The following is a 19203-nucleotide window of genomic DNA, read 5'->3' on the forward strand; positions in this document are numbered from 1 at the left end:
ATCTGCAAACTTATTAACCATACCTCCCATGTACATATCCAAATCATTTATATAAATGGCAAAAAGCAGTGGACCCGGCACAGAACCTTTTTGGCAATCCACTGTTCACAGGCACTGAAAAGCAACTCTCCACCATAACCCTTTGTCTTCTATCTTTTTGAGCTACTTCTGTATTCAGATAGCTAGTTCTCCCTCTATTCCATGTGATCTAACCTCACTAACCAGTCTAGTGTGAGGAGTCCTGCCGAATGCCTTATTGAAGTCCATATAAGTGACATGAGCTGCTCTGCCCTCGTCGGTCGTCTTTATTACTTCAAAAAACTCAATCAAGTTAGTGAGACACAATTTTCCATGCACAAAACCATGTTGACAATTCATAATCAGTCCTTGCGTTTGCAAACGCATCATAAATCCCATCCCTCAGGGCTCCTTCCAGGAACTAGCCCACCACTGACCTCGGGCTCAGCAGTCTATAGCTCCTGGCTTTTCCTTACCACCTTCCTATTAAATAGTGGTGCCACTTTAGCCAACCTCCAGTTTTCCAGCACCTCACCTGTGGCTATTGATACAAATCACTCCTCAAGGGGCCCAGCAATTTCTTCCCTAGCTGCCCACAGTTCTAGGTTATAACTGATCAGGTCTGGAGATGTATCCACCTTCATGCATTTTAAGATGTCCAGTTCCACCAGCTCTGTACTATGGATATTTTTCAAGGTGTTGGGGGGTGGAGGAGAGGGTGGCAAGAGTACAGCATCTATACCCTGGAACATTAGGCTGCCAATCCTGTCCATCCCTGAGCCACCATTCTATAATTGCTGTGATATCCCAGTCCCATATTCCTGGTCATGCCCTGAATTCATCTGCCTTATCTGTTGGGTTTCTTGCATTGAAACCAATGCAGTTTAATTTAAGTCATACCTTGTTCTGCATTCTATTCCTGTTTGCCTTAGTCCTTTTCCCAACTGTACCTGTCTCAGACTGATCTCTTTTCTTGCTATCTCCCCTGGGTCCCAACCTTTTCCTCCCTAAAGTTCTTAAATCCTCCTGAGCAGCTCAAGCAAATCTCTCCTCCAGTATATTAGTCCCTTTCCAATTCAGGTGTAATCTGCAGTCCTTGTACAGGTCATTTCTCCCCCAGAAGACATTTTGAATTATCCAACAATGTGAATCATCTTTTATTCCCCTGCACTAGCTCCTCAGCCACTGATTCATCTGCACTGTCCTCCTATTCCTACCCTCATCAGGTTGTGGTACTGGGAGTAATCCAGATATTACTACTCTTGACTGACTTCAAATTCCTGCCTTACTTCCTATATTCTCTCCTCAGAATTTCATGCTTTTCTCTTCCTATGTCATTAGTTCCAATGTATTCAATGACCACCTGCTGGTCCCTCTTCCCTTGAATGTTCTGCATCATAAAGTTAAAACCTTTTGAAACACTTGATCTTCTGGATAAGGGTGCATTATAAAAATGATTGATTTTTGTATAGTTTGCTGCTAGATATTTCATGTAATCTGAATACACTGGTTCATATTGATCTGCCGTTCCTTTCTTGTAGGAATAAAGAGTGACTCGCTTCACATGCGAGTGGGCCTCAGCAGTGAGTCAGTTGGGTATCCTAACTAATCTTGCTCTTCCTCTTTTTGTTGTTGTTGATTTTCCCCATGAGACTGGCTAACTTGATATGCATAGGCATGAACATGCGATATTTTTCAGTCTGAGATTGTTTCATTTGGCACGGAACATTCAGTGAATTTTATTTTTCCCCCAAGTACCAAGGCCATTCGCTTGGTATTTTGCCAATTTTGCTTAATCTGTTTATTTCCAAAATGTTTTTAATGTTGATGTGCTATCCTGTCTTCACTCATCAACATAAATTTGTGCAAAACCTGATTTAGTACAGAATTTCACAATGCCCCTCAGGAGTCCTATTGAGCGCACTTCTTCAAAGGTTTATTTAATTCTGCTCTTCAAAGCCTCTGTCAGCATAAGGCTGTGGCCTTTGATTTCCAATTGTGCAGTCCAGTGTATCCCTCTGCCTAACTCTTCTAGATACTAATTTGTCGCCACTTGTTTTGAATTCTGCAAATTTTGTTGCAGGTGATCATGTTACTCAAACTGCAAAAATAGTCATACAGTTCCAGCGTAAGCTCACTGAAGGCTTGTTTAGAGCCAGATGTCTGCATCTTTTTTAACAGTTCTGGAATGTGTCCAACGATGTTCTGTTAGAAGCCACATGTGGTCAAAATGAAAATAAGTGGACAATAGAAGATAATACACAAGGACGACATCAGAATTTGCATGGTTACATGTCTTGTCTTGTACTGTCTCAAGTGTTGCTAGTAATTTAGTTTATATTTAAACACCGCAATGTGGAATAGTCTACTGATTTTTAGGCTTTTGTTTATAAAATAGGGGTGGATTAGCTCTTGCCGAGTGAAGTATTTGTCCTTATCTGGAACCAGTAAAATTCGGTCATAGGAGACTATCAATGCAGTTGTTTGTTAGTTTCTTAGTTTTGTTAGTTTGTTAAACTGAGTAACATTAAATAGTTAATTTTCTACAATCCAGTGCAAATATGCCACAGTGAGCTGCTATGTATGTGAGTGACAATTTTTTTTCATAGAAATTACATTTTACTTTTTAAATAGATATTATTCTTTTGTTAGACATTTTTCTGCTGTTTTCTCATAGCATTTATGGAAGCTTGAGTGATAACAAACATTCATGTTGATGCGTGGACTAACACTTAAACTGACAGGATTAACGTCGGTGATAGGACGTCCAATATTCCTAACTAGAAGGTGGACAGACCTGTATAAATGAAAAATTATAATCCAGTCCAGAACCAGAGGACATAATTTTAGGGTGAGAGGGGAAGATTCAAAAGGGACCAAAGGGGCAACTTTTCTCATACAGAGGGTGGTATGTGTACAGAATGAGCTACCAGATGAAGTGGTGGAAGCTGGTACAAATACAACATTTCAAAGACATCTGGATGGGTATATGAATAGGAAGGGTTTAGAGGGATGTGGGCTAAGTGCTGGCAAATGGGACTAGATTTAGGTTAGGATACCTGGTTGGCATGGATGAGTTGGACTGAAAGGTCAGTTGCATGCTGTACATATGATGACTCCTTAGTTAGACAATAGATGCAGGAGTAGGCCATTCTGCCCTTCGAGCCTGCACCACCCTTCAATATGATCATGGCTGATCATCCTTAATCAGTGTCCTGTTCCTGCCTTTATCTCCATAACCCTTGATTCCACAATCCTTGAGAGCTCTAGGCAACTCTTTCTTAAATGAATCCAGAGACTGGGCCTCCACTGCCCTCCGGGACAGAGCATTCCACACAGCCACCACTCTCTGGGTGAAGAAGTTTCTCCTCATCTGTCCTAAATGGTCTACCCCGTATTTTTAAGCTGTGTCCTCTGGTTCGGCACTCACCCATCAGCGGAAACATGTTTCCTGCTGCCAGAGTGTCCAATCCTTTCATAATCTTATGTCTCAATCAGATTCCCTCTCAGTCTTCTAAACTCAAGCCCAGTCGCTCCAGTCTTCCAGTGTAAGGTAATCCCGCCATTCCAGGAATTGACCTCGTGAACGTACGCTGCACTCCCTCAATAGCCAGAATGACTTTCCTCAAATTTGGAGACCAGAACTGCACACAGTACTCCAGGTGTGGTCTCACCAGAGCCCTGTACAGCTGCAGAAGAACCTCTTTGCTTCTGTACTGAATCCCTCTTGTTATGAAGGCCAGCATGCTATTTGCCTTTCACCTACCTGCTGTACCTGCATGCTTACCTTCATTGACTGGTGTACAAGAACACCCAGATCTCTGTACTGCCCCTTTACCTAAATTGATTCAATTTGGGTAGTAATCTGCCTTCCTGTTCTTGCCACCAAGGTGGATAACCATACATTTAACCGCATTAAACTGCATCTGCCATACATCTGACCACTCACCTAACTTGTCCAGGTCACCCTGTAATCTCCTAACATCATCACATTTCACCCTTCCACCCAGCTTAGTATCATCAGCAAATTTGCTAATGTTATTGCTAATACCATCTTCTATATCATTAACATATATTGTAAAAAGCTGCAGTCCCAGTACTGATCCCTGCGGTACCCCACTGGTCACTGCCTGCCATTCCGAAATGGAGCCCTTTATCACTACTGTTTGTTTCCTTTCAGCCAACCAACTTTCAATCCAAGTTAGTACTTTGCCCCCAATACCATGCGCACTAATTTTGCTCACTAACCTCCTATGTGGGACTTTATCAAAAGCTTTCTGAAAGTCCAGGTACATTACATCTACTGGATCTCCCTTGTCCATCTTCAGAGTTACATCCTCAAAAAATTCCAGAAGATTAGTCAAGCATGATTTCCCCTTAAATCCATGCTGACTCTGACCTATCCTGTTACTACTATCCAGATGTGTCGTAATTTCACCCTTTTATAATAGACTCCAGCATCTTTCCCTGAGGTCAGACTAACTGGTCTATAATTTCCTGCTTTCTCTCTCCCACCTTTCTTAAAAAGTGGGACCCTCCAATCCGCAGGGTTGGATCTATCGAATCTATCGAACTCTGGAAAATAATCACCAACGCATCCACGATTTCTCGAGCCACCTCCTTCAGTATCCTGGGATATAGACCATCAGGCCCTGGAGACATCAACCTTCAGACCTAACAGTCTCTCCAACACCAATTCCTGGCAAATATAAATTCCCTTCAGCCACTGTTGCCTCGGGAAGATTGCTTGTGTCTTCCCCAGTGAACACAGATCTGAAGTACCCATTCAATTCTTCTGCCATTTCTTTGTTCCCTGTAATATATTCCCCTGTTTCTGTCTTCAAGGGCCCAATTTTAGCCTTAACCATTTTTTTTGCCTTTCACATAAAAAACTTTTACTATCCTCCTTTATATTATTGGCCAGTTTACCTTCGTACCTCATTTTTCTCTGCGTATTTCCTTCATAGTAATCCTCTGTTGTTCTTTAAAAGCTTCCCAGTCCTCCGTTTTCCCACTTATCTTTGCTATGTTATACTTATTCTCTTTTAACTTTATATGTTTCTTAACTTCCCTCGTCAGCCACGGCCACTCATGCCGTCTCCTAGGATCTTTCTTCCTTTTTGGAATGAACTGATCCTGCAACTTCTGCATTATACACAGAAATATCCACCATTGTTCCTCCACTGTCATCCCTGCTAAGGTATTGCATCTTTGAACTTTGGCCAGCTCCTCCCTCATAGCTCCATAGTTCCCTTTATTCAACAGAAATATTGTCACTTCTGATCATACCCTCTCCCTCTCAAATTACGGATTGAAGCTTATTGTATTATGGTCACTACTTCCCAATGGCTCCTTCACTTAGGGGTCCCTGACCAATTCTGGTTCATTGCACAATACCAGATCCAGAATTGCCTTCTCCCTGGTCGGGGAGGTAAAAGTAGAGTGATACAGGTAGATGCATGTTAACTGCTGCAAAACCAGACAAATGAATATGGTGAGAGTAAACAGTTGTGGGCAAGAAACAGAATATGATGACGTTAGCTCATATTCTAATCAATGTGTGAAAAGATAAACATTGGAGGTCCCACAAGGTTCATTGATTATTACTACACCACTCCTTCCCTTTTAATGTATGTGGACCAGCAATCCAGAACCTCGCGGCAATATTCTGGGGATGTAAGTTCACATTCTAATGCAGCAGATGATGGTGAAATTTGAATTTAGTGAAAAATCTGGAAAAGAAAGCTAGAGGTGAGCATGTAACCACTGTTGATCATTTCTGTTATGTAAAACAAAAAATGTTCACTAATGTCCCGTAGGGAAGAAAATCTGATCTTACCTGGTTTAACCCTGTATGTGACCTCAAATTCACATCAGTGTGGTTGACTCTTTAAATGTCCTTTGGACCCTTAGCCAGCAGCCGGTGTATCCAGTGAACAAATGGCATGGATGGGGAAAAACATTAGTGACAATTTAACTGGAGTTAATTTTATGATGAAATTTGCTGATTAGCAAATTGACTAATACGACTGTACCCACAAACATTGGGTAATGTTACAGTTCCCCTCGACCAGCTTTTAAATCCATTCATGAGATATGGGCATTTGTGGCTGGGTGAGTATTTAGTGCCCATCTCCTAGTTGCTCTTGTATGTAGTGAATACCTACCTTCCTTAGTTCATTTTGTGTAAATAGCACCTGTGGTGTTTGGGAAGGAATTCCAGGATTTTTATCAAGCAACAATGAAGGAATAGCAAAATAGCTTTTAAAAAAAGTAGTTTTGAGGGTAACTCATGGCTTGTGGTGTTCCCTTGTATCTGCTGTTTTTCTAGATGATAGTGGTTTTGGGTTTGGAAGCTGCTGTCTGAGGAAACTTGGTGAATTCCTGCAGTAAATCTCGTAGATACTGCCGAATCTCTGTAATGCAGGCAGTGGATATTTGTAGATGTCGATTTAACTGTGAAGGCTGCTTTATCTTGGCAGATGGAATATAATTGTGGGGAAAATGTGAAGTTATGTACACTTTGGTGGGAAGAATAGAAAAGCTGCCTATTCAAATGGAGAAATGCTGAAATCTGCAGCGCAGGGATTTGGGAATCTTTGTGAATGAATCCTGCAAAGCTTGCATACAAATTCAGCAAGTAACAGGGAAGGCAAATTAAATATTGTCTGTTTATTTCAAAGGGAATGGAGTTTTTTTAAAAAAGATCTTGCTAAAACTATTGGGCCACAGTTCGAATTGTTTTGGTCACCATATCCATGGGAAGATACACTGACGTTAGAGGCATGACTAGTTTTTGATCCTGAGTGTGGAGGATTTTTCTTGAGGAAAGGTTGAGTTAGTGATTGGTGTTTAGAAAAATTAGGAGACCTTATTGAAACCTATATGGGATTCTTGGATGTGAAGAGGTTTTTATCCCCTCTTTGCAGTCTAGGACCAGAGGGCATTACCCATGAGTAGGAGCTTGCCTATTTGAAACGGATGAGGAGGAATCTCTTCTGAGGAAAATGAGGTAGGGAATTCTTCCCCTGAATAGCTGTCAAGGCTGTGTCATTAAGTATATTTATGACTCAGAAGGCAAGTTGAATTTCTTACTAATTAAGGAGTCATGGGGAAATGGAAAGTGGAGTTTTAGTTATCAGTTGAGCCACAATCTCACTGGTGAAGCAGACTTGATGAACTAAATGGCCTACATTTGTTCTTGTTCTATGGAAGGTGTTAAACATTTGGGAGACAAGTGATGAGTTACATGTTTTAGGATTCCTAGCCTCTGGCTTCCTCTTTTTAGCCACAATACTTTATATGTAGACAAGCAGGAGGCTGGAAGAACACAGTAAGCCAGGCAGCATCAGGAGATGGAGAAAGGTGCTTAAATATGCCCTTTAGTTCCACCCTGGTGAAAAGACCAGTGTCTATTTATGCTATCAATGCCCCTCATGATTTTATAAGCTTCCAAGATCACCCCTCAACCTCTGCTCCAAAGAAAATAGCCCCAGCCTATTCAGCCTCTCCCTATAACTCACTTCCAAACCTGGCAGCGTTCTTGTAAATCTTTTCTGAACCCTTTCGAGTTCTGCAACGCTTTACAGCAGGGAGACCAGAATTGTGCACTTTTGTAACCATGTTCTATACAATCTCAGCATGACCTCCCAACTCCTATACTCAGTGCACTGACCAATAAAGGCAAGCATAACAAATGCTATCTTCACCGTACTGTCTACCTGGGACTCGATTTTCTCCACCCTTTGTCTTCTACCTTTTTGAGGCAGTTCTGTGTCCAAATGGCTAGTTCTCCCTCTATTCAATGTGATCTAACCTTGCTAGCCAGCTTACCATGAGGAGCCTTGTCGAGCAGCTTTTTTTTAAGTCCATGCAGATCATGTCCACCACTCTGCTTTCATCAATCCCCTTTTTGTAATTTCTTCAAAAACAAACTCCATCAAGTTTGTGCATGGGAAATCATGACTCACCAAGCCAGGTTGACTATCCCTAATCAGGATTAGTTCTGCACCAAAACTCCTGATGAAGGGCTTTTGCCCGAAACGTCTATTCTCTTGCTCCTTGGATGCTGCCTGACCTGTGCTCTTCCAGCACCCCACTCTCTACTCTGATCTCCAACATCTGCAGTCCTCACTTCATTCCTAATCAGCCCTTCCTTTTCCAAATATGTTTAAATCCTGTCCCTCAGGATCCCCTCCAACAACTTGCCCACTGATGTCAGCCTCATGAATCAAGGTCCTTCAGATTTGAAGATTGTTGCAAATGTTCAGCCGCCTTCTTTTTACACTGACATGTTGCGTTTCCCCGTCACTGAAGGTGGGGATATTTGTGGACCTTCCTCCTCCAGTGAGCTGTTTAATTCTTCACCATCGTTCACAGTTGAATGTGAGGTATGTCAGAGCTTGCATCTATCTAATCTGTTGGTTGTTGGATCACTTAGCCCTATCTATCACTTGCTTATGCTATTTACATGTAAATAGTCCTGTAGCTTCAGTAGGTGTTTATCGTATTTATATGTATGTCTAATGCTACTGTTAGTATTCCCAACTATAATCTGAAACAGTTGATCACTGGTCTGATGGTTGTTAAACTTGGGTGGGGAGCATACTTGACCATAGGGTTGAAGAGTGTGTTGGAGTGTATTGCTGCTGATGTCCCACAGTACATCATGGAGCCCAGTCTGTAATTGTTAGATCTGTTTGAAATCCCTTTAAAAATAGTGTAGTGCCTCAACATTATGGAGGATATACTCAATGTGAAGGTAAAACTTTGACCCAAAAGGACTGTGAGATGGTCACTTATGTTGAGACAGTCATGGGTAGATTATCTGTGATTAACTGTTTCTTGCCCTCTTGGTTGCTCCCCACCTTCTGCATGTCTTTCAGCACTCAAAATACAAGGACATGTGAATAAAATTGCAGAATGACAATATTCGCAAAAATTTAAACATTTTACAATTTGGGGTAGTAAATAAGTTGCAGGTAAAAATAGTAAATTTTATACAGGAGCAAAGAGATCTTGCACCTTTTTTCATTTGTTTACGGGATATGGCATTTGTGTGTAAACCAGCATTTATTGCCCATTCCCACTTGTCTAGACTGGGGTGTGGGTCTGAAATCGCAGGTAGGCTAGACCAGGTCAGGATGACAGATTTCCTTTCTTTCAAAGGACCGTAGTGAATCGGGTAAGTGTTTTTGACAATCTGCATTTATGTGGTCACCATGGACTTTTTTATATTGAATTCAAATTTCACCATCCAACGTGGGCTAGTAATTCAAAACTCCAGTAAGATTACCACATTACTGCCTCCCCTACACAAATCACTAATACAATAAAGGTTTAATGTAGTTTGTTTATATTTTATAAACAAGAGATATTATGGCATTTTATCTCTAGAGGAGTTGAATTGACGAATTGACAAGCAAACAAGTTATGCTGAGCTTGTTTTGAAACTGAATTAGATCTATACAGCATGTGATAACCAGTCTTACTATTGTGTAAGATTGTGGAAGCAGTGGACTGGTGCCTAAAATATGCAAGTGTTATACTGATTACCAATCGGTGACAAATGAAGGAGCACCAGAATCTCTCTTCGAACTGCATAGTGTTTGGCAAAAGTTGGGAAATGGGATTTGAACTGATAATCCTATTAAGGAGCTCACTAGCTAAGGTGTGGTGGCTTCTTGTTATAATTTGTGTCCAAATTGGTGATTTGCTATTATTTTCAACGTTAACTTGTATCCACTTGGCAAACAGTACACCATAACCACACATTGAGGTTGGTTTTAATTTTATAACTTTAATTGCACCTGTGTAGTATCTCTAATTTTAAAGAACATATATACAAACAGCTTTCTTTATGAATATCTGGTAGCATTATTCTTTTGTGGGTAGAGAAGGCATCCTTGTAATTTGCTTTGTAAGCTGTGATTTGAGAAAGATGCTATGATTTTGAGTGCGTTAAAGGTCAGGCGTGCCCCTCTAACTTAAGAACTAGTGAAATGTTACAGAGACCTTTTTTTAATCTGTTGGTATTGCATTGCCCAAGTTGTAAACAATATATGATACTACTAACTCCCAAATGTCACCTTTTTTATTCTAACTTCCCAGCCATCTGTGACAGGATGGATTATTTTTGTATAGGCTGAATGGACTGGGGCTATTTTTCCCTTGGGTGCTACAGACTGAGGGATGATCTTCTAGAGATTTGAGGTTGAGGGGCATGGATGAAGTGGAGAGTCCATAACTAGAGGGAATAGGTTTAAGGTGAGAGGGTAAAGGGACAACATTTTCATGCAGATGGTGGTGTGTGTCTGCAATGCCAGAGGCTGGAAGGGTTTAGAGAGATATAGGCCAAATGCTGACAAATGGAACTAGATAAATTTAGGACATCTGTTTGGCATGGAAGAGTTGGACTGATGGGTCTGTTTCTGTGCTGTATATTAAAAGTGCTAATGTAAAATTCTGCTTTGAGTAATACAGCAGAAGAGCATTCTTTAAATAGTCTTGAGGTCACTTGAAATTGTCTGAATCCATTCTATACTTAAAGTCTTCAGTGCAGGTTTGTGTGCTAACATCCATTGTGGTTTTTACAAAAACCGAAATTGCTGGAAGAAGCTTGCAGGTCTGTGAGCATCTGTGGAAGAAAAAAAGTTAACATTTTGAGTCCAGTGATCCTCCTTTTAACATTCTGTTCCAGGTTTGTTTCAGGTCTTCAGCACTTGCAGTTTTTATTCAAACATGATTTTGAAGTAGGCTTACTGTGGCTTGAATAAGCACACTATTTAGTTAGTAACTTGATCATTACTAATTCTTTGAAAATTTCTTTTTCAGTATCCATATGCATTTGGACTACTCCTGGCTTCAAGCTGGTGTATCCTTGTTTGCCTCAGCCGACTGTACATGGGGATGCATTCTATTCTGGTGAGTAAATCATGATTTTGAATTATATTACTTTTTTGATTGGAGCTATTGACAAGTTTTTTTTTGAAGTTTTAAAATTTCAAAAGTGACATCTTGGCATTGCAACAGCATTGGTGTTCTATACTGGAAGCCTACAAACAACGTCTGTCTTTGTTCACGTGCTAAAATCTACTGTCCTTGGAAATGCACTGTTCGAACATTTGAAGTCTACTATTGGTCTGTAAAATGGTAATGTTGGTGCTCTTTGAAAATGAAATAAAAATTGATTTATTTTTAAGTCAGACCTATAACAATTTAATTTTCTAATTTTACATAATGTTTCTCTTTCCATTTCTCCATTCTGTGGAAAATCAGTTGATACTGTGTACACTCATGTACACCGCAATAGGGCACTGAAGCTTTCTCTGATCTGGAAAAACTCCGCATTAGCTGGGTTCGACTCTGAGCATATTTATAGCCCGTTTGATTCACTGTTTCCTGTAATCATTAGCATCAACGACATTGTAACTTTGACAACCGTGTGAAAGTAGGGTTTCGTCAAATTACTGATGCAGTGCCAAGACATTGTTGACAACTGTAGTATGCTGTCACTGTTACATTCTAGACTGGTACTGTTTTAAAAGTAAGCACACACATACATTTCAGCTTATGTATTCAAATCTAGGGTTAATAGTTTCAAAATTGTCAATTTTTTTGGCCTGTATGTGATGTGGATTTGGCTGTTGGCATTCTGACATTTTCACACTGAAAACCTGCATCACTCCGTCTTCCACACAACCTGGAAAAGTAGCTTGAGCAATCATTTTAAGGCTTCCTCTTCATTTTCTTACCTGCATAATGATACAGCAGAATGACCTGTAGTATTGTAACATGTGTTTCATTAACCTGAATTTGCTATAACGCTATTGGCAAATTGGGGACGCTGTTTCTAAATGAACTTTTAAAACGTGTTGGCTGTAACACAATTACATCACCAACATCTTTTAAATGCCATTTCTAAAGCATGATTTTTCTATACTGCATAGTTGCACAAGAATGCAACAAAGCTTTGATGTTGGCAAATATATCTAGCTTTGTAAAACGAGCATTTTTATGTTGCTGCAAATCATCATTAATGGGTGTGGTTATAAAGTCACAGACTCATACAGCATGGAAATAGATCCTTTTTGATCCAACCAGTCCACGCCAAATATGGTGGGCGGCACGGTGGCACAGTGGTTAGCACTGCTGCCTCGCAGCGCCAGAGACCCGGGTTCAATTCCCGACTCGGGCGACTGACTGTGTGGAGTTTGCACGTTCTCCCCGTGTCTGCGTGGGTTTCCTCCGGGTGCTCCGGTTTCCTCCCACAGTCACAAAGATGTGCAGGTTAGGTGAATTGGTCATACTAAATTGCCCGTAGTGTTAGGTAAGGGGTAAATGTAGGGGTATGGGTGGGTTTCGCTTCGGCGGGTCGGTGTGGACTTGTTGGGCCGAAGGGCCTGTTTCCACACTGTAATCTAATCTAATCACTATGTTCCCAGCCTAAACTAGTCTTTTGCCTTTTAGGACCCTGCAACCACAGGATTAACGTTGATTTCACCAATTTCCTGATCTCCCCCGGCCAACCTTTTTTTGTCTTTTATCCCAATTCGAACCCTCCAACTTGGCACTGTCCTCCTGACCACGCACGCACGCGCGCACACGCATGCGCGCGCACGCACACACACACACCTTGGATGCTGTGCTTTTCCAGCACGACACCCTAGACTCTCTGATCTCCAGTGTCTGCAGTCCCTACTTTCTCCCAACCTAAACTAGTTCTACCTGCCTGCGCTTAGCCTGTATCCCTCCACAGCCTTTCCTATTTGTGAACTTATCCAAATGTCTTTTAAACGTTGTAACTGTACCTTTGTCAAGTTTGAACATAATTGGGGTGAAACCATGAAGGGATCTAAACATATGACTTTTAAATTTAGCATTTAATAGAACTAGGAGCCATTGTTGAGCGAGAATTGCTTGAAGCATGGCACTCCAACTGGAATTCTATCAACAAACACACTGATTTGGATCCCATTTACACACACCCTCCCCTTGGGAAAATAACATGAAATGACATCAGCAGCCCAAGGAAACTTAAACACACATAAATAAAACACAGGCCAAACCACCAGTGCTTCACCATAGGCTCACTGATGATGTTACCTAATATGGTGACAAAACTTCAGAAAACAACCTTCCAGCTCACCAAGCAAACCTTCATCCACAACAACACCATATAAGATACAACTAGGTATAAATCAAACAAATTGAGTCTGCCATACAATGAACTGTAGAGTTGGATAAGGAAACCACCAATCCAACAAATTTAAAATCTACAGAAGAGCAAATCCTTTTTTTTTCAAAACCAGGAGTGACAGACCAGTGAAAGACGTATCACTGGAGTTGGTTATAGAATGTGTGCATGCCAGAGCCACTACATTGTCATTTGCCTTTGATGCAAACGTGGTGGCATTTCTTCTGGTCAAAGTGATAGCCTGAGAGTAATTAAAAGTTTTTTTTTTTTTGTTTTGATTTAAAATGTAAACTGATTGCCCTTTATTCTAGGGGACATCAGTGAAGAGGGAGTCTGTGATTTCCTCTTCACTTTTCTGCTAACTACTAACATACAGTCTTCCTTTCAAAATAACAGGGCCTTAAAGTATCTTTAGACTACATTGTGATCTTGTAGAGTAATATTATTGACATTAGGCACAATGTTATAGTGTAAACAATATTTTTTTTTAGTGTTTGCCTTTCACTTGGGTTGGGCCAGCAAGTATTTTAAGGGATAACTTTTGACTGCAACATTATTGAATTACCTCTTTTTGTGGTCATTTATTTCTGACCACATTAGTTATTCACTTTGCTTGTTGCTACATGGGGTCCAGTTCCAAGATTTAGTCCCACTGGGAAATCCAGTGTTGTGATTTTGTTTTTAGTAGATTTGATTAGAGATGTCATGTGTAATTGTACAAAAACCAGAGGAAAGGTAAGCACAATGCAGATTTAGGGAGCTTGGTCTCCTCTTTTGATTTGATTTTAAAGCAGTTTTAACAGTTTTAAAAGCATACATGCCCTTCCTTTTTTTTTTTAAATATGGAATTATTTTGGAGAAGGGTAGGATATGCAGGTAATCTGTATAATCTCCAATGCCAGTGACTTTGACATCAAGAACATCTTATTAATACTTAACATTCCTGTGTTTTTCATATGATAATACTTTAAATCTCATAAGCTTTCATTGTTGTGGGCAGGTTAGACTTAGTTTAATGCTGCAAACACTGACAAGTAGAATGACTGCAGTGAAGCCACTGTTCTTTAACAGTGCACTTAATTTTGACCTGCTGAAACTTGTCTGCCTCAGTTCCATGCTATCATGGACTTTATCCATCATTCTCACTCAAACTTCATTTGATGACATAGTCTGTCTTTCTGTTGTCTATCCTATTTGTCTCTACCACTCCATACTGGTGAAAACTGTTAGACAAACTCAGGTCTGGCAGCATCTGTGGAGTGAGGAAAAACTTTACGATCTGAGTTATACCAGACTTGAAATGTTAACTTTGTTTCTGAAATGTTAATTTTGTTTCTGTCTCCACTGATGCTGCCAGACATACTGACTGTCCCCTGCATTATGTTTCAGATTTCCAGTATCTGCAGCATTTTGTTTATGGTACATTCACCCCTCTTCACAACTTTTAACATCTGTCTACTATCATAACCCTCTTTATGCATTCATTTACGTATTTATTTCTGTCATTTTAATCAACCTATTCGAATGTATAATGACCTCTTGAAACAGGTGGGACATGAACCCAGCCAATCTAGCCTAGAGGTAGGGACACTTCTATAATGTCGTCATAAGGTGCTTTTTTTTCCTCTGGTCCAGTTTTCCCCTGAAATGCAACTATTCTGTTTTATTCAACCATTCCTGTGGTGCAAAGTTTTACCTTGCCATAGGGTGAAGATGCTTTTTCTGAATTATCTATTGGATTTTCTGATGACTGTCTACGTTAAGTTCGATCTCACATGAGGCAACACAACTTTCTGTGTCCACTCTGTCATTACAATTAAAAGCCATTGTTAGGTTACTCCCTGAGCCACTGCCTCAACAAGAGAATTAAAAATCGCACAACACCAGGTTATACTCCAGCAGATTTATTTGGAAGTACAAGCATGGAGTGTGCTCCTTCATTTAGGTAGCTACCTAACCAAAAACTTTGTACTTGCAAATAAACCTGCCGGACTATAAACTAATGTTGTGATTTTTTAACTTTGTCCACCCCGATCCAACATCAACACCTGCACATCACATCACATGGTTTACAAGAGGGAAGAAACTCGGCCTGTCACTTTTATTTCTTTCTATACTAATACAGATCTGGTATCATGGTTTGTTATCACTCTATATCTCTTCTCGGTCCCCCTACATCCTCTATGCAACATAGCAACCAATATAGTGCACAGGATAATAAATGTGGTTCGATACAGTTTCAATATAACTTTCAATTCTATCTCTCTAAATCTTTGCACTTGGTTTGCTTTTCTTTACCCTGGGCCCTTTTTTGGCAGTTTTAATAAATTAGCTGTGTATTTATGCTCCAGGATTCTTTTCTTCCTCCTCCATATCAACACCATTACTTTTAAAGTAATGTGTGACTTCTCCATTCTTCCTACGGAATATGTACAAAACAAATTTGTACATTTGTACATTAGGGATTTTTAGCGCTCTCATCCTCTGGATGCAATCTGTCCAGCATGTGCATATCCTATGTTTCCCAGAATTAGTGTTGATGCCTCCAGAATCTCTCTCCCCCTCTCCTGTCATCACTTCAAACATGCATTCAGCTGTTCTCTTATGTTGCTAATTTTGCTAGCATGTGGTACTGTACATAATCCTGTGCATTAAATTCATTTTGGGATCCTGTTTTGCGTTTATTCACTACTCCTTAGGCCTCATCCCTCTTTATACTCTTGTTATTGATGTCGACTGTGATGTCTGTCTGGATATTCATCCTCCCCCTTCAGAATGTTTTGTTAGGTTCCCTTCTTGAGCTTACATGCTTGATTCAACTGCAATACTCCAACTTCTGTGAACAGCCACGATTTATTTAAGCAATTACAAGCTTTTGGAGGATCACTTAACACTCTTAGTGACGCTTGCAGAGCGTGTCAAGTGAGGCTTCCTGAACAAGAGAATCACTCTCCCTTTAGACAGGGTTTTGTATCCCAGTCAGTCATGATGCACGACACAACCCCCTGCCACTCCATAGTCACACTCCAAAAGCAATGTGAAGTGATTAGGTTGCTCCTCGAGGCGGTCTGTGACTTGGGCCGCTCCTCAAACTGCAGCATTTAGAGTATGATTTAGATTGTCACATCTGAAAAAGGTGCTGCCAGCTTATTCCTAGGAATCTCAGCCAGTATTTAGTCAAGTTATTGACACAACATACAGTGATTGATTGATTGACAACTAGGAATTACTAGTTCATGCAGTATGTAGGATCCCCAGGATCTTCCCATGTGGAAACGTGTTCACCAGTAAAGTTCTTAAATCCACAGTCTTTAGTGACCACTCCACCCCCTCCAAGTTGAGTGGTAACAAGCCAGTTATCCAAAATCTCCTTCTGTAAAGTTCAACCTGTAAACAAAATACAGTCTAGCAGGGTTTGGTTCTGTTGTGTACAGTGGATAAGGACTCCGGCCTCTGGAGATGCAAGGATCAGTGCTGTTCCTGCAAGGCCTTTTGGAGTTCCATGCAGTGAAGTGTGCTCCCAATGCAGGGTGCATATATGTGGGGTTAGGTGTAGCCATCAGTTTTGCTTTTGGCCATCTTCATGTTCATCTTTGCAGATTCCAACCAGAAAGTATGGATTTTCAGGATCAAATTAAATGCTGTTTAATGCAGTCTTTGCTTCTGCTCGCACTTTGCTGTGCAAAGAAGAGAAGGCGAAACTCGTGTGGTTTAATATCCAGAGGAAGGCCACTGACCAGCATATGGATCTCCTCTTCATGGTTGTTAACTTCTGTTTTTGTGCTCATGACTGGGCAGCTGATTGAATTTGTTGTGTCCCCCTATTCTGGGTAGGAGTGGTTGGCAGAATGGGGGACAATATGTTCCAGTGTCAATTGTCTATCAGGAGTGCTGAGCAAGGTTCCCAGGAATGTGATTTGGCGCTCATTATTGGCAGACCAGACATGTCAGGAGGTACCTCTGACTTTATTCCCATTTGATAGTCCAGCTTGGCGTTTCAACCCCGACTCCTTATTTTGCCTGCTCTTCTCTTCTCCATTTAACCTCAACACTGACTCTTCAGCACTTCCCAAAACCTAGGGTTTCCTATGTCTCACACTCCACTCACATCAAAAAGAGGGATTAATTCTCCCAGCTGGCCTGTTTAGATTTATTTGTTATTTTCTCAGCAGTCTTTCTCCCTGTGGATATTAAATCTTTCCATTTAGTCCTCAAATTACGTTTCCAAATTGCTTCCTCTGCTTTTAAACCTATATCTATGTTCCAAGTGCCTCCCATTGGCCATTTTTCATTTCCCAACTTTTTACTTAAGGATCCTGACTGGCGCCTGAACCGTTCCTCATTTTGGGGGTCATCCCGGCATAACTGATACAAAGCGGTTCTGACACCAGACTTGTCAAACGTCTGTGCCATTTTCTTTAAAGTCTCAACTTCCTAACTTCTCTCTGTACACTAGTTCAGAGTCCTCAGTCTCCACACTCACTCCAAGGTCCTGACCTTCACAGGGGGATTTCCCCGCTTAGACTGGCTAAGGCAGAGTGATTGTCTCAATCACAATAGTTATCCTTTTTTATCTTATGTACTATATTCCGGGGCCTCATTCTGTTATTAAGGACTCTTAACCTCCGAATTCCAGGGATACTGTATCCTCCCTGGAATGAACTGGTCTGTGTACAAGTATGTAAGTTAGCTCAGAGGTTCCATCACTAGAGTCCTAGGAGATGAGGGGTCAACTGAGTGAAAGGTGAGTGAGAGATCAAGGTAAATCTTACCTAGTTAGCCCATCCATCTCCTGTTACCATCACACGAGCGATCACTTACTCAGTCCACCTAGAAGCTCCCTAATATGTTGGAATCCCACTCGTCGCCAAATGTGAAGTTCCCTTGAGATTCTTACATGCTTGATGCAACTTCAGGATGCCAATTTCTTTGAACAGCCATGATTTTATTTCAGCAAGTACAAGTTTTTGGAGGATCACTTAACGCTCTGCAAGCATCTCGAAGAGTGTGTGTCAAGTAAGGCTCCCTGAACAAGGGAACCATCCTCCCCTTTTTTTAATACAAGGTTTTATATCTGTCAGTCATGCATGCAGGACAAGCCACCCCCACCCACCACTTTTTTCCCCCCATAGTCACATGCCACAAAAAAACCATGTATGGTTAGGTTATTCCTTAAACTGCAGCATTTAGAGTATGATTTAGATTGTCACGTCCTGCCTGCAAGACAGAATCCGCCCCCCACTCCAGCACATCCAATTTCTTATTTCAGCAGAACAAACTAACTCTAACATCTCAATATGGCCTGTCGCCTAGTCAGTGACAGTCATGACCCTGGTAGAAGGAATAAAATGTCCCATTCTGGTGTCATGGATGCAGCTGCAGAAATATCTATCTCTTCCCCTTTATGATAGAATAACAATTGTACTCCCCTTTTTCCCTTGTAGTGTCTCTTGGTTTCTCAGGGAGATGAAACCTCTCCCATAGCACATACAAAACAGATTCTCTGGGGGGGGGGTGTGAAGATAAATAACAACCTTGCACTACCTGTCTAGTACTTTCACTGATGATTATCTGTTCTGCCTGCAGCTTTGTGGATGCTCCAGTGATTCTAGATGCTGCTTCTGATCCAAAATGCAGGGCTGCAGCTGAAAATTTCATGCACGTGGAAGTGGCCTGAACTTAACAAATTGTACAGTAGGAGCATTACACGTGAATAGTCTGGAGTCATTTGAAGAATGGCAGATTCCTTTCCTAACGCAACAATCAACATTTACTTTCTGGTTGTTATTAGAATCTTGATTCCAGATTGTTTTAAAAATTAAGTTCACACTCTACTAGCTGCCATGGTGGGATTCAAACCTGGGGACCCAGAACATTACCTGGGTTTCTGGATTAATTGTCAGCAATCATATCATTAGACCACCACCTCCTTTCTACTTAAATACTACTAAATCTAAATCAAACACCAAATGCAGCTGCTGTATAACCAA

The 19203-nt window shown here is 40.9% G+C and overlaps 1 protein-coding gene across 1 annotated transcript in view; it reads left to right on the forward strand.

Moving 5' to 3' along the window:
- sgpp1b (sphingosine-1-phosphate phosphatase 1b) overlaps positions 1 to 19203 on the forward strand; it is a 57779-nt gene that overhangs the window by 35406 nt on the left and 3170 nt on the right. The window contains exon 2 of the mRNA XM_043697211.2: positions 10852 to 10941. Within this exon, the coding sequence (XP_043553146.2) occupies positions 10852 to 10941 (90 nt within the window). The remainder of the gene's footprint in view (positions 1 to 10851; positions 10942 to 19203) is intronic.

This window comes from Chiloscyllium plagiosum, unplaced genomic scaffold, assembly GCF_037043375.1.
Source record: "Chiloscyllium plagiosum isolate Xiang-an unplaced genomic scaffold, Cpla_swu_hap1 HiC_scaffold_8, whole genome shotgun sequence".
Classification (NCBI taxonomy): Eukaryota; Metazoa; Chordata; class Chondrichthyes; order Orectolobiformes; family Hemiscylliidae; genus Chiloscyllium; species Chiloscyllium plagiosum.